This window comes from Vipera berus, assembly GCF_964194415.1.
Source record: "Vipera berus genome assembly, chromosome: 2".
Lineage (NCBI taxonomy): Eukaryota > Metazoa > Chordata > Lepidosauria > Squamata > Viperidae > Vipera > Vipera berus.
In genome coordinates this window covers 17331405-17346197 of record NC_138203.1, presented here as the reverse complement: position 1 = coordinate 17346197, position 14793 = coordinate 17331405, and the positions used below count along the sequence as shown (strand labels likewise).

General features: G+C 51.3%; 1 protein-coding gene across 1 annotated transcript in view; it reads left to right on the top strand.

Moving 5' to 3' along the window:
- Positions 1–14793, top strand: part of PDZD2 (PDZ domain containing 2) — a gene marked incomplete at its 5' end in the record, with an annotated part of 204392 nt that overhangs the window by 143569 nt on the left and 46030 nt on the right. The window contains 4 exons of the mRNA XM_081320244.1: positions 795–914; positions 3107–3221; positions 4557–4630; positions 6074–6299. Coding sequence (XP_081176370.1) covers positions 795–914; positions 3107–3221; positions 4557–4630; positions 6074–6299 — 535 coding nt within the window. The remainder of the gene's footprint in view (positions 1–794; positions 915–3106; positions 3222–4556; positions 4631–6073; positions 6300–14793) is intronic.

Here is a 14793-nt window from a genome sequence, read left to right as displayed (position 1 = left end):
ATATAGTAGAATATTTATTTAATTTGAATAAAAAAATATAATATATTGCAGAAAATTTTAGAAGATACTACCTTGGGTTCTCTGGTACTTACCTTGATTTATTTTCTACCCTGTGTATATACACACAAACATAGATATACATCCTAAGCCCTACCCCAAATATAAGCCCTAGATTTGGGGTGAGGCACACAATTAAAAATCAAGCTAGGGCAGGGATGGGGGATGGATCTGTCTCACGCACCCCACACCCACTTACCTCGCAGCCAGGCCACTCCTTGCCAGCCCACGTCTTCTTCTGAGGCTTTCTTTGCAGCCAGGCCTGCATTTCTCAGTCAGCGGCCTTTCCGGAAGGCCACTGCAGCCGAGAACCAAGCTGTGGATTCAATCCATAGCTCGGTACTCGGCTGCAGAGGCCTTCCAGAAAGGCCTGACTGCGAAATGCCGGGCGGAATGCAGCTGTAGAATTAAGCTGCTCCTTCAGCCGTAGAAAAAGTGGACCTGCTGGGTGGGGTTGTCGGTCCTGGAGGTGAGTATAAAAGACATCTCCCGAAAATAAGACCTGGTGCCTCTTTTGGAGGCAAAAAAAAGACCCAGTCTTATTATATGTGTGTTTCTCTGTGTGTGTGTGTCTCTCTCTGTGTGTACTGTATGTATGTGTATATACATTTAAGAACTTACATGTAACCGTGATCTAATGACTATTTACTAACCAGAAACCAAGATTAGACAGCCTATAACTGAGACAGAATCATTCTGGTTCTTTTGCAATTATTGTGTTTGTTCTATTTCTGAAGGAATACCACATTGTTAAGAAATCCACTCGTTCGTTGAGTGCAGCTCAGGTTGAATATCCCTGGCGACTTACACAGCCATCTATTATCTCCAACATTGTTCTGATGAAGGGGCAGGGCAAGGTAAGAATAAAGTAAAAAAAAGACTTTAATATTGTGTGTCTGTCTAGGAAGTCTAGGAATCTAAGTCAAGAACTCTTCTGAGGACCCAAGCTGTTCTAAAATTTATTATAGCAAAAAAGATGCTATTCCAGAATTTGGAACCACTTAATACCGGTAGTTGGTGCAATGTAGGGAAAAAAGTGATATCCACAGTTCTTGAGAATATGGGGTCACTGATGGTAAAAGTTTTGGGGTCTGTATAAACACTGTATAGTCCATTTAGGTTTGTTTTACACTGCAGGGTCCACTGTTTGTGATTAGAAATTAATCAATGATGAGAGCCACTTTGGTTAGTGGTTAAAGCATCAAGCAAGAAAGTAGGAGACTGTGAGTTCTAGACAGTGGGGGGATTCAAATATGTGAACAACCGGTTCTTTGTGTGGATGCCGCTTCTGGAAGTTCATTGTGGGCCTGGGCAACAAAAAATTAGCTACCGGTTCTGCTGAAGTGGTGTGAACTGGCTGAATCCCACCACTGGTTCCAGAAACCACCTTAGGTGCAAAACCAGCTGAGTGACCTTAGGCTGCTCACTTTCTCTCAGCCCTAGAAAGGAGGTAATGGCCAATGATTCTGAAAAAAAAACTTTGCCAAGAAAACCTCAGGGACTTGTCCAGGCAGTCTCCGAGAATCAAACACAATTGAACGGAAGACCAAAAAAAAAAAAGACCCTCAAATGCCTTATATCCATGATGGCGAACCTATGCCACGTGTGCCACAGGTGGCATGCAGAGCCCTCTCTGTGGGCACGCGCGCCATTGCCCCAGTCCTAGGCCTTCAGCTGGGTTTTATAAAACCTTTTCACTTTAGGCCTCTGCCACCATGTGCAAAAAAAAAAGAAGGTTCAATCAATCAATCAATTTCAACTTTTCGCGGGAAAAAAAAAGATCTTGCAAAGTTGGAATTGATTGATTGAACTTTTTAGTCCCAGCCAGTCTGCCGTTACCACCACAGCCACGCCCACCCAATGGGCCACGCCCACCCGGCACCTGACAATACGTAAGTGGGTTTTGGGTTGCAGTTTGGGCACTCGGTCTCTAAAAGGTTCGCCATCACTGCCTTATATCATTTTCTCTGGTTGGCCAGCTGTAGCCATTGCTGGATAGGGAACATTTGGCGACTAATGCTGTTAAGCTGTCTTGTTGGCTTATTGGGAAAGTTCTACTTGGGTTGCCTCTAAAGAAGAGTCAGGAAATTCAGCGCAGAACTTTGATTGCCAGCATTTTAACAGATTCAGTGAGGTTTGCCCACATAACTCTAATTTTAATTGGACATTTGCCTGTTCATTTCAGGTCTCTTTCCCTTGCAGTCTGCCCACATCTTAAGATATTTTGCCAAAGCTATATTTCAGGCTCCCGTTGAAAATACAGCATGCAGATAGATACTTCTGTTGGTTCTAACAGTGGCGTAGCGTGGGTTGTCAGCACCCGGGGCAAGGCAAGTAATTTACGCCACCTCGCTCTCGCACCGCACGCCTGGCACCCCCCTGGCGTAAGAAGAATCGAGCCTCCCGCGATCTCCCGTTCCCCCCCCCCTGAAATTCTCGCCCGCTTTCACAGACTTGTTCTTTTACACCGGCTGCAAGTACCAGGAGCCAAAGGCAGCCTCTCCGAAAGCCTCACACCCAAAGACGCAGGCACGCCCACACCGAGGAATGCCGCCGCTGGCGAGGCTCGCAGACGCCGCCGCTGCCGTTCTTTCTTTCTCGTTCGCGGGAGCGCGCGGCGGCGTGCGCATACAGAGGCGTATATAGACCCAGGGAGCCGCCGAGCCTTCCCCCACCTGGAGAGAGAAGCGTTTCTGTGTCGGCGCAGGCACAGATACCCCTCGCTCGCGAGCAGCCTTGCCCTAGCCCGCCGGTCGCGCCCCCCCAGATGTTGCGCCCGGTGCGGCCGGCCCCCCCTGCACCCCCCACGCTACGCCACTGGGTTCTAAAGCCTAGCATTGTGCTGAGATCGTATATTCTCCCCTTCCTTTTAAAACTTTTTCTTTCTTACTGTTTAACAACAAAGATGAAGAAACCAGTTTAGTTAGTTCGGTTTAATGGATCAGATTCCTGTGGTTTGCGCTTTGGGAAATTATGGGGTATTTGTCTATGGAGATTCTTATGAGGTATTGATTCCTCTCCCTTTGCCTAATTTGTACCTATGCTGCAGGGTCTTGGATTCAGCATTGTGGGGGGACAAGATTCTGCCCGGGGTCGTATGGGCATTTTTGTAAAGACAATTTTTCCAAATGGGGCTGCAGCAGCTGATGGCAGGTTAAAAGAAGGTATGCTTGCAAAAAAACCCCCAGATTTTTGTTAGCCTAACAACTTGTCTAAACCAGCCACTTTCCAAGGCCATATTTACCTATCCTACCTGTTCCTCCTGCCAAAAGTGTAAGCTGGAGAACAAAAACCCATGACCAAGCTGAATACAGGTAGTCCTTGACCTACAACAGTTCATTTAGCGACCATTCAAAGTCACAATGATGCTGAAAAAGGGACTTGCCACTGTTTTTTTACACTTATAACATTGCAGCATCTCTGCAGTCACATGATCAAAATTCCGATGCTTGGCAACTGGTTCATATTTATGACCGTTGCTATGTCCCAGGTTCACGTGATCCCCTTTTGCAACCTTCTGACAAGCAAAGCCAATGGGGAAAACAGATCCACTTGACAACCATGTTACTAAATTAACAGCTGCAGTGGCACTTAACAACTGTGGCAAGAAAGGTCGTAAAATGGGGGCAAAACTCACTTAACAAATGTTTCACTTAGCAACATAAACCAATTGTGGTCATAAGTTGAGGACTACCTGTAGTTTGTTGACAGAATCAGGTTTTCAAGGTGCTACCCCTTCTGTTCTTGGCCCAGAGCAAAAAAAGGAGAAATGGTTAATATAATGTAAAGTGCCCTCTTTGGAGCCATGGCTTTATCCCTTCCAGATACTTCCTTCCAATATTTCAGATGTTTCAGAGGAGAGACATCTGAAATACTGCTGTTTTTACACAATATAAACCAGATTTTTTTTTCTTGCTAATGTGGAGTAGGGGACAGTTCTTTCAATAGTTTGTGTAATGCAGTGTAATGTAATTATCTTGTAATGAACCATATTCAGAAGCTATAGTTTGTGCTATACCACATTTGGTAACAAACCTGTCTTCACCCAAGATCCAGGAAAGAGTGGAAACCATAATTCAGCCTCCCATTCCCACCCCCAAACCATTCTGCATCCTGAAATTGGATGAGATCTCATCCAGCTAAGTTCAGCTGTTCTGCTTGTGGGCCATGCATTGTGAGTTGTTCATTCCTGCAAATTCTCATTTTGCTACTATTAATGGATAAGAATGACTCCTAAGCATTTTTCCTTGTTGGGCTTCCAAAATTCCAAATGCACAAAATAACTAAACTCCAAAATGCTTCCAAATTTCTATAGTCTAATGAAACTTTCAGGACAAAAATAACGTGTCACTGTTTAAACTTTAATTTGCTCAAGCATCGAAAGAGATAAAATATGTTGTAATATAATAATATGGGAAGAACTGGAATGCCTTTTATTTCTGAAAACAGCATTTCTTCCCATCTGACAGCCGATAATGCATTTTGTTTTCGGTTTCCAGGAGACGAACTTCTAGAAGTTAATGGGGAATCATTGCAAGGGCTGACACATCAGCAGGCAATTCAAACATTCAAAGTAGGTAACAGAACTGCAGGGTTTTAGTAAGACTGCAAAACCTACAGTATGCTTTTAATGCAAACATATCTGCCACCTGGTCAGTATAGCATTCCCATGTGTAACTTACCCATATTGATGTCCTTCAAAACTCTTCAAAGTTTAGAACCAGTCTAATCTTGTTGGTTGAGAAAAAATAGAAGCTATAGTACTAGGGACAAGGTGGCTCAGTGGGTTAGGACGCTGAGCTTGTCGATCAGATGGTCGGCAGTTTGGCGGGTCGAATCCCGAGTGCCGCATAACAGAGTGAGCGCCTGTTACTCATCCCAGCTTCTGCCAACCTAGCAGTTCGAAAGCACGTAAAAATGCAAGTAGAAAAATAGGGACCACTACGGTGGAAGGTAACAGCGTTCCGTGCGCCTTTGGCGTCTAGTCATGCCGGCCACATGACCACGGAGACGTCCTCGGACAAGCGCTGGCTCTTTGGCTTTGAAACGGCCCCTAGAGTCGGAAACGACTAGCACGCATGTGCGGGGGAACCTTTACCTTTACCTTATAGTACCACACATCTGGATGGTATCCAGTTGGGGAAAGCTGTTGTATTCACTTCTATATGTACCCATATATATATTTGAATACAATTACTTTCCCCAACTGGATACCATCCAGATGTGTCATGTTCCAGCATCTTTGGGGAGTTTCGTCTTCATGGGTCCTGCATAAAGCAATATCAATACAAGGGAAAATGATTTGCTTTGACCTCTACATTTTCTATAAGCATAATAGATATATTGGCCAAGGTTGGTAAAAAAATATAGTACAGTAGTCCTCGACTTACAACAGTTCGTTTAGTGACCGTTCAAAGATACAGTGGCACTGAAAAAAATGACTTATCACTGTTTTTCACACTTACGACTGTTGTAGTATCCGCATAGGCATGTGATCGAAATTCAGATGATTGGCAATCGGTTCATATTTATGACGGTTGCTGTGTCCCAGGGTCACGTGATCACCTTTTGCGACCTTCTGACAAGCAGAGCCAATGGGAAAGCCAAATTCATTTTAACAACCATGTTACTAACTTAACAATTGCAGCAATTCACTTAACAACTGTGGCATGAAAGGTCGTAAAATGAGGCAAAATTCACTAAGCAAATGTTTCACTTAGCAACAAAAATTCTGGGCTCAATTGTGGTTGTACGTCGAGGACTACCTATGCACACATAGACAACAGAACTTCTAGATCAAATTATATGGAATGATCCACTGTACAGTGATCAATTCCCAACATAGTTTATTTTATTTTATTTTACTATTATTTACTTTTTTATTCAAGAGCAGATGTTCCACTTAATGATTCCAGACATTTTCCAAGTTCTAGATGTGTAATTCATGTCTTAGTTTTTGAGACAAAGGAAAAGTGGTGATACTATACACCTAACAACCCTGTTGTTGCTTCTTTAGCAACTCAAGAAAGGTGTGGTGACTCTCACAGTACGAACCAGACTTCGTAGCCCAAGCCTTACGCCCTGCCCAACTCCCACCTTACTGAGCCGGTCCAGTTCTCCCAGCTCCAGCGCCAGTGGAGGAGCCTCATTTCCCAGTGGAGAAGATGGAGATACTTCCTCTTCTAGTCGTAAAGGACCTGGACCAAAGGACAGAATCGTCATGGAAGTCACTCTAAATAAAGGTTTGAGAAAATACAAATGTTATTACTCTGCTGAAAATAACCATGGCCTAAAGTGCTGTGGCAAGGCAGAGAAAACCTCATAACAAAGATTTTAGAAGGGGGGAAACAGAAACAATAATAAGATTTTAATAAGTGTTGGATTCCTTTTGAGTCAGGGTGGTTAGTGATCAAAGTTTTTGTCTGACATGTCTAGAAGGAACCAAAGAGGGGAAAAATGTTTTGGGGAATAATGGAAACTGTGCTATAAGAGCAAATTGGTTTTGTTGAAATTCCAGTGAAATTTGTGAATGGGAAAATTCCAACAGTAAATGTTAAAAAATAACAATCATGTACTGTCTTCTGGCTGCCCCATGCAAAATATTAACATAGTCACATAGAAGCTGATCATATACCAAGAACTCTGCACAAGTAGATTTAGCACACCACTGGAAGTATATGTCTAACCACACTGAAATGAAACACGTGGGATTTCTTCCTGTTGGGTAAGGATCAGGGCTTTTTTTGTCATAGAACGCTCAGAATGGAGTTCCGGCACCTTTTTTGGATGGAACCTTGTAGGGTAGGCAAGGCGGGTTGTACGACATGTGTGAGTTCCGGCACCTTTTTCTTTTACAAAAAAAGCACTGGGTAGGATAGAAGCCAATTTAAGAAATGACCCCAGAACATATTGTGATAGTCAACTTATTTGATATAAGTTGTCTGAACATGGCGGACGTGCGGGCGGCCGTGTGAGGTTTGAGCTCTGCAGGGCCGAGAAGATAGGCGTCTTAGGAGCCCCTCAGGGTTTTTTCTTTTATGCCCTGGGCTGGGGGAAGTGTGGCTGCGATGAATTCTGCAGGTTAGCTCTTCTGCCAGCTTGACCGGCGTTTCGCTGGGCTTTCGGTTTGCTGCCTGCTCAGCTGGTTCTCTGCCTGCTCAGCTGGTTGTCGTGGAGTTTCCTATTATGTCGGGCGGTCTTCTCGGCCTTCTCGGCGGCGTTTGGAGTTCCCGGCGGCTGGCGGCAGCGGTGTTTCGGCGGCGGCGGCGACAGAGCTGTTTGCGAGCTGCTTTTTTCGATCGGCCTGCCTCTGCTTTTTGTCCGAATCGACGTCGTTTTTTGCTCTATCCTAATGGCGACGATGACGGCAGCGGCGGCGGCGTTGTTCCCGGGCCGTTTTCGGGCCATTTTACCATCGACTGCTGTGATCTGGCCTGTTTCTACCGGACCGTTTGTCCCGCTGCCGCCTGGGCCTTTTTGGCCCGCTTTTCATCGGCGGTGGCGGTGGCTTTCCCCGGACTGTTTGCGGTTTTGGCGGCGTTCCGGTGATGGCGGCGGCGGCGTCCATAACGGCCCAGCGGCAGTGGCTTTGATGATTCAGCAATGGCGTTATGGCCGGTTCGCCGGCCCCCCGGTTGGTTCTGCATATCCCAGATGGGTTGGCACCCCCGTTGTTTCTGATGGCCCTGAAGGTTCCTGGGCTAGCCGGTGGATTCCGGTGGAGCCCAGTGGAGCCTTGTGGACCTGGGTCATTTTGAAGGACCCTGGAAGACCGGCAATGGACCTGGGGGAGTCAATCTTTGTTGACCACAGTCTGGAGGGCCCTAATAATTATGGAATTGAGGGCCCATGGAGTGGTGGTCAGTTACAACTTCTGGGAATGACGGGACAACGGGGGCCTTGGCCGTTAGCAGAATTGACTATGATGGCTTGTTATTTCTGCCTTTATAATCGACTGCGCATTGCCCTTTATACCCTCAAAGGACAGAGAACTCTGGGTATTAGCCATTGTGAGAGGATGGCCGAATCTACACCTGCTGCCCCTAGAGGTGAGAGCTCTATGGGGCATGCTATACCCAGTGTGGTTGCTCCAGACTTCCATCCCCCTGAGAACTGGTTCTGTGGCCGTCGTGAGAGGACGGTGGTAGGCCTGCCCAGGGGGTTTATCCAGCTGAGTGGCAGCGGCTGGTCGGAGGCCTGGGACACCCCCCTCTGAATAGATCCTCCTCACGGACTATTATCTACGGACTGCCTACGACCCGGACTGCTATTTATGCCTTCCTTTAAATATTCTTCCACGGACTTGCTCGCCCTCAGGGGTGCTCCCCCCTCCTGGGTGCGACCCGCCTTGCCAGCCGATTATAACCTCGAGGAAGGGCCCATTTATTGGGACCCTGAGAGTTGGCTGGGCACGGGTAGGGGCCTTCGACGGAGACCTAATAAGAGGCCCCTGATTATTTTTCTGTCAAAATTTTTTAGGGGGTTAGGGAGGCGGGAGGGTTCTTTTGGTTGTTTGGACAAGGGGGGCTATCCAACAACCGCTGTTCTGGCTAGTGCCGATGTAGATCGCAGGGGGGAGGAGCGGGGGTCGGTTACCTCCGGGGCTCCAGGGCTGGTCGTGGGGCTTCCTATTCCCACGACATCAGGGAATGGCAGCAGATGTAGGAGCAGAGGGCCGTATCGATCTCAGGGAAGGCCTCTCCGCTGCTTACAAGCGGTGGGGCACTCCGACCCTCTGGCTCTACCCCAAGGTCCCGGGAGTGAGGGTGTGCAGCCCCCTGAGCTCCGGCTGGTGTATTTGAACGCCAGGTCTGTCTCTAATAAGGCTCCTCTTGTCCGTGATCTGGTCGAGGGTGAGCAGGCGGACCTGGCTTGCATCACGGAGACTTGGTTGGGCCCAGAGGGCGGGATTCCTCTGGTTGACCTTTGCCCACCAGGTTTCCGGGTGCTGCACCGGTCTCGGGCTCAGGGTAGGGGTGGGGGTGTGGCTGTTGTTATGAGGGAGACCTTATGTCCGCGGGAGGCCACTGTTCCTCAGATAGTCGGGTGTGAGTCTCTCTTTCTGAGATGCGGCCCTGGTGCGCAGTTGGGCTTGTTGCTGGTGTACCTTTCACCTAGTCACGCAGCAGCAGCCCTGCCTGAGCTGCTCGATGTCCTCTCTGGGCTGGTGGTTGAGTTCCCAAAACTTATAGTTTTGGGGGACTTCAATCTACCATCGCTGGGAGGATCATCTGAGTTGGCTCGGGAGTTCATGGCTTCCATGACGGCCATGGACCTGACGCAAGTAATTTCGGGACCGACTCATGAGGGAGGCCACACCCTTGACCTAGTTTTCTTATCTGGACGGTGGTTAGATGATCTTGGTGGGGGCTCTCCAATTATTATGCCCCTGTCATGGACCGATCATCATCTCCTGCGGCTGGTCTTCCGTTTTGCCACCCCCCGCCGTGGGTGTTTGGAACCAATTAAATGGTACCGCCCCAGACGCTTAATGGATCCCCAGAGGTTCCAGGCAGCGCTGGGGTCCCCACCTGCCTCCCTTGCTCACAGCTCGGCAGATGCCTTAGTGGAAGCCTGGGAAAGGACGGCCACTGAGGCTCTTGACCGGGTTGTACCCCTGCGGCCCCTGACACGGTGCAGATCCCGTCGAGCTCCATGGTTCTCTGCGGAGCTCCGGGAGATGAAGCGTCGGAGACGGGGCCTAGAGAGCGGTTGGAGGTCCAGCCGATACGAATCCGACCAATTGCGACTAAGAGCCCACATTAGGTCTTATCTCGCTGCGATAAGGGAGGCGAGGTCTAACCACTTCGCCACCCTTATCGCGTCCGCAGATAATCGCCCGGCCGCCCTGTTCAGGGTGACTCGCTCCCTCCTAAATCAGGAGGTGAGGGAGGATCCCTTGCAGGGTCGTGCCGAGGAGTTTAACCAGCATCTGTCGGACAAAATCGCTCGGATTCGGACCGGTCTGGACTCTGACTGGGCAGAGTCTGGCGATCAGGACACGGGCGGTCTTGTCGATACCACCTGGGATGAGTTTGATTCTGTGACTCCGGAGGAAGTGGACAGGATCATGGGGAGGCTGAGCACCACCACATGTTTACTGGACCCGTGCCCTTCCTGGCTGGTCTATGCAGCCCGGGAGAGGACACGCAGCTGGTTCCAGGCAGTTATATCGGCTTCTTTGGGTGAGGGTAGCTTCCCCGCCGTCTTGAAAGAGGCGGTGGTGAGGCCTCTCCTCAAGAAGCCTGCCTTGGACCCAGCTGTATTGAACAACTTTCGTCCTGTCTCCAACCTTCGCTTTCTTGCGAAGGTTGTTGAGAGTGTGGTGGCACATCAGCTCCCTCTGGTCCTGGATGAAGCGGATTATCTAGACCCGTACCAATCGGGTTTCAGGCCCGGGCACAGCACGGAGACGGCATTGGTCGCGCTGGTGAATGATCTCTGGAGGGCTCGGGACAGGGGATATTCCTCTGTTCTAGTCCTATTAGACCTCTCGGCGGCTTTCGATACCATCGACCATGGTATCTTGCTGCGGCGTCTCAGGGGACTGGGAGTGGGAGGCACAGTCTTACAGTGGTTCTCCTCCTATCTCCAGGGACGTTCGCAGTCGGTGTTGGCAGGAGGGCAGAGGTCGACCGCGAGGTCTCTCGTTTGTGGAGTTCCTCAGGGGTCGGTCCTCTCGCCTCTCCTGTTCAACATCTACATGAAACCGCTGGGTGAGATCATTCGTGGTTTTGGAGTTGGGTATCATCAGTACGCGGATGATACCCAACTTTTCTTTTCGACCCCAAACCACCCCAGTGATGCCCTCAACGTGATGTCCCGTTGCCTGGAGGCGGTTCGGGTCTGGATGGGGAGGAACAGACTTCAACTCAACCCCGGTGTTCTGAACCAGCCCTCTTCTCGCAACCCCTAATTAAGAGAAGAGTCTGGAAAGCGTCCAAGGCTAAAAGGCTTCTGCCAAGATTTAATTACGCAGTTAACAAAAACACAAGAGCTTGTCTTCTCAAGCGGAAAAGTTGCTTTCAGCAACCAGCCCCTCCCCAAACACTTCTTTTATAGAGAGCTCAGGGCGTGGTCTCCCTGTGCCTCCTCCCGAGGAGTCCCATAGTCTTTCTTTGTTTGTCCCTGCTCGTCTGCCTCCTGCGTCGGGCGTCCTTGAACAGGGCCAGCTGTGGGTCATCATCCTCCGCACTCTCGGGCTCACACAGCTGAGAAGAGGTCCCCGGCTGAGGACTCTGCAAAGCCTCCAAATCATCATCAGCCGGTTCGTTTCCCTCCTCCCCCACATCTGAGTCCTCCGATACATCGGACCCGGCTGTCGGACCCACAGGCTGGCCCTGAGTCACAACACTATCCCGCACCGCAGGGCCCTTCCCTCGGGTCTGCCGATCCGGATGCGGTCGGGATGGGAACTGTTCGTGAAAAGCAGTCACCAACGCAGGGGCATGAACGGCGGTCGCGTCTTCCCATGTGAAGTCCTCCGGCCCGTACCCTTTCCACTCGATCAGGTACTGGAAGCGACCTTTCAGCCAGCGGGAATCCCTGATGCTGGCGACCTCGTACTCGGGGGTGCTGCCTCCATCACGAGTTCCTGATGGGGGAGGTTCCGCTTGGCGAAGTGGACAGGCCGGTTGTTCGGGGACCAACAAGGACCGATGGAAGACGGGGTGCACGCGCAGGGAACGTGGCAGAGTTAAACGATAGGCGACCGGGTTGATGACGGCCTCGACTGGGAACGGTCCAAGGTAACGGTGGTCCAGCTTCCTCGCCGGCCGAGTGGATGGTAGGTTCCTGGTGGACAGCCAGACCCGATCCCCCACCGATAGTGGAGGCGTATCCCTTCTCGACCGATCGGCGAACCTCTTGTAGTCGGCCTTGGCCTTCTCCAGCTGCCGTCGCACCAACCGATGGATCGCCTGTAACTCCGCCATGAATTCGTTCGCTGCCGGCTCCGGTGAGTCCACGGGAGAAAGAGGGAAGAACCTGGGGTGATAACCCACGTTGGCCAAGAACGGTGTCATCTGCGTGGAGGTGTGTTGCGAGTTATTAAAGGCAAACTCGGCTATGGCCAAATAGTCCACCCAGTTGTCCTGCTGCAGGTTAACATAGCAGCGCAGATACTGCTCTAAGATGCCGATGACCTTCTCGGTACCCCCGTCGGTCTGAGGATGATGCGCGGACGAGAGGCAAACCTTAATGTCCAACGCCCGCATCAACTCCTGCCAGAAGCGGGCTGTAAACTGGGCCCCCCTATCGGAGACGACTCTATCGGGGAGGCCGTGCAGCCGAAACACCTGTTGGATGAACATGCGACTAGTGGCGTGAGCTGACGGTAAGCCGCGACAGGGGATGAAGTGCGCCATCTTGGTCAACATGTCCACCACCACAAACACTGTCGTGAAGCCGGAGGATGGGGGTAGATCCGTCAGAAAGTCCATGGACACAGCCCCCCAGGGTCTCTTGGGCGTTGGCAAAGGCTGCAGTAAACCAGGCGGGGCCCCTGTCACTGACTTGGCCTGCCTGCATGGGACGCAGGAGGTGACATAAGACTGGACATCGTGTCGGACTCGGGGCCACCAGAAAGTACGGGAGACCAGGTTCAGAGTCTTGAACAGGCCAAAATGCCCCGCAGCCGGGTTATCATGACATTGGCTGAGGACGAGTCCCCTGAGTGGCCCTCCTGGAACATAGAGCCGGTCACGATAATACAGGAGTCCATCCGTGACCGACCAAGGCGAATCTGGCCCCACCTCTTCCTTCCGCTGAGCCACCCACGCCTCCTGCTGCTGCGCCTCCCGGATCCGAGCCCGTATATCCACCGGCTCCCGTACCGCAGCAAAAGACTCGACGGGGATCACTGTCCTGGGAGGAAGCTTGTCTTCCACTCGGGTGTACTCGGGCTTCCTGGACAGAGCATCCGCTCTCTGGTTGTGCCCGCTTGGTATGTACCGCACCCGGAAGTCAAACCTCGCAAAGAAGAGGGACCACCGGATCTGGCGTTGGTTCAAATTCCGAGCGGTCTGCAGGCTTTCCAGATTCTTGTGGTCCGTCCGGACCTCGATTTGATGCCGCGCCCCCTCCAGATGATGCCTCCAAGCCTCGAACGCCGCCTTGATGGCCAGCAGCTCCTTCTCCCAGATGGTATAGTTGCGCTCCGAGGGATTCAATTTCCGAGAGTGATACGCGCAAGGGAAAAGGGTACCGTTGGGCGTCGCTGCCTGGAGTAACACGGCCCCAATGGCAATGTCGGAGGCGTCCGCCTCCACGACAAACGGCCGTTGCGGGTCAGGATGCTTCAAGATGGGCTCCTTCATGAAGGCGTCCTTCAAAGCTTGGAACGCCTGTTGTTCGGGGGCGTTCCACTGGAACCGAGTCTTCTTCTGCAGGAGCCGGGTGAGGGGGGCTGTCAAGGCAGCAAAGCCAGGGATGAATGTCCGATAGTAGTTGGCAAATCCAAGAAGTCGCTGAACATCCTTCACGCGACGCGGGGGTTGCCAACTCTGCAACGACTCAACTTTACTTGGATCCATGGCGATGCCCTCAGGAGAAATGCGGTGGCCCAAGAAATCAATGGTCACCTGGTAGAACTGGCACTTCTCCAACTTGGCAAACAGCCGATGTTTCCGGAGGCGCTGCAGGACCTGACGGAGATGCTGATGATGTGCTTCACGCGACGGGGAGTAAATCAGGATGTCGTCCAGGTAAATCACAACAAACTGGTCCAACAGATCCCGAAAGATGTCGTTCATAAAATGCTGGAACACAGCGGGGGCGTTGGTCAGGCCAAACGGCATCACCGTGTACTCGAAATGTCCATAGCGAGTACCAAACGCCGTCTTCCACTCATCACCCGGCCGAACCCTGACGAGGTTGTAAGCTCCACGCAGGTCCAGTTTCGTGAAGATCTTAGCCTCCCGGAGTCGGTCCAAGAGCTCGGGGATGAGGGGCAGCGGGTAGCGGTTACGCACCGTGATAGCGTTGAGTTTCCGGTAGTCACAGCAAAGCCGTAACTCGCCCGACTTCTTTTTGACGAAGAGCACGGGCGCAGACACTGGCGAGGACGAGGGCCGGATGAATCCACGAGCCAAGTTCTTTGTCAGGAAGTCCCGCAATGCGGCCAACTCGGGCTCCGACATGGAGTACAAACGCCCCACTGGGAGAGGCGCATCAGGGACTAGGTCAATGGAGCAGTCGTAGGGCCTGTGCGGGGGTAATTGGTCCGCCTCTGACTCGCTGAACACGTCAGCAAAGTCGGACAGTACGGGAGGCAAGGAAACCCCTGAGGAACCCTCCACCTGGCCGGCACAGATATGGCGGGTGTGGTCCACGCACTGCAAACTTGGGAAGGTGACCAAGTTCTGAGACCAATAGATCTGTGGATCATGCGCCCGGAGCCACGCCAGTCCCAAGACCACGGGGAAGTGCAGATCCGAAGTGACGTAAAACTGAATGGCCTCCACATGGGTACTGATGGCCATACACACGGGTTGCGTGGCGGCCGTGATAGGCCCGGACAGGAGCACTCGACCATCGATGGTCTCCACAAGCATGGGCGGATCCACCGGACACTGGGAAACAGCCCATTTGGCCACAAAGGCCGAATCCATAAAGTTAGTGGTAGCCCCAGAGTCAATTAAGGCATGGACCGGAATCCCCTCTGGCTTGCCAGGAAGGATCAGTCGTGCCTCCAAAATCAAATGCCGTGGAGGTTCACAGGCACCGTCGAAACGGCGT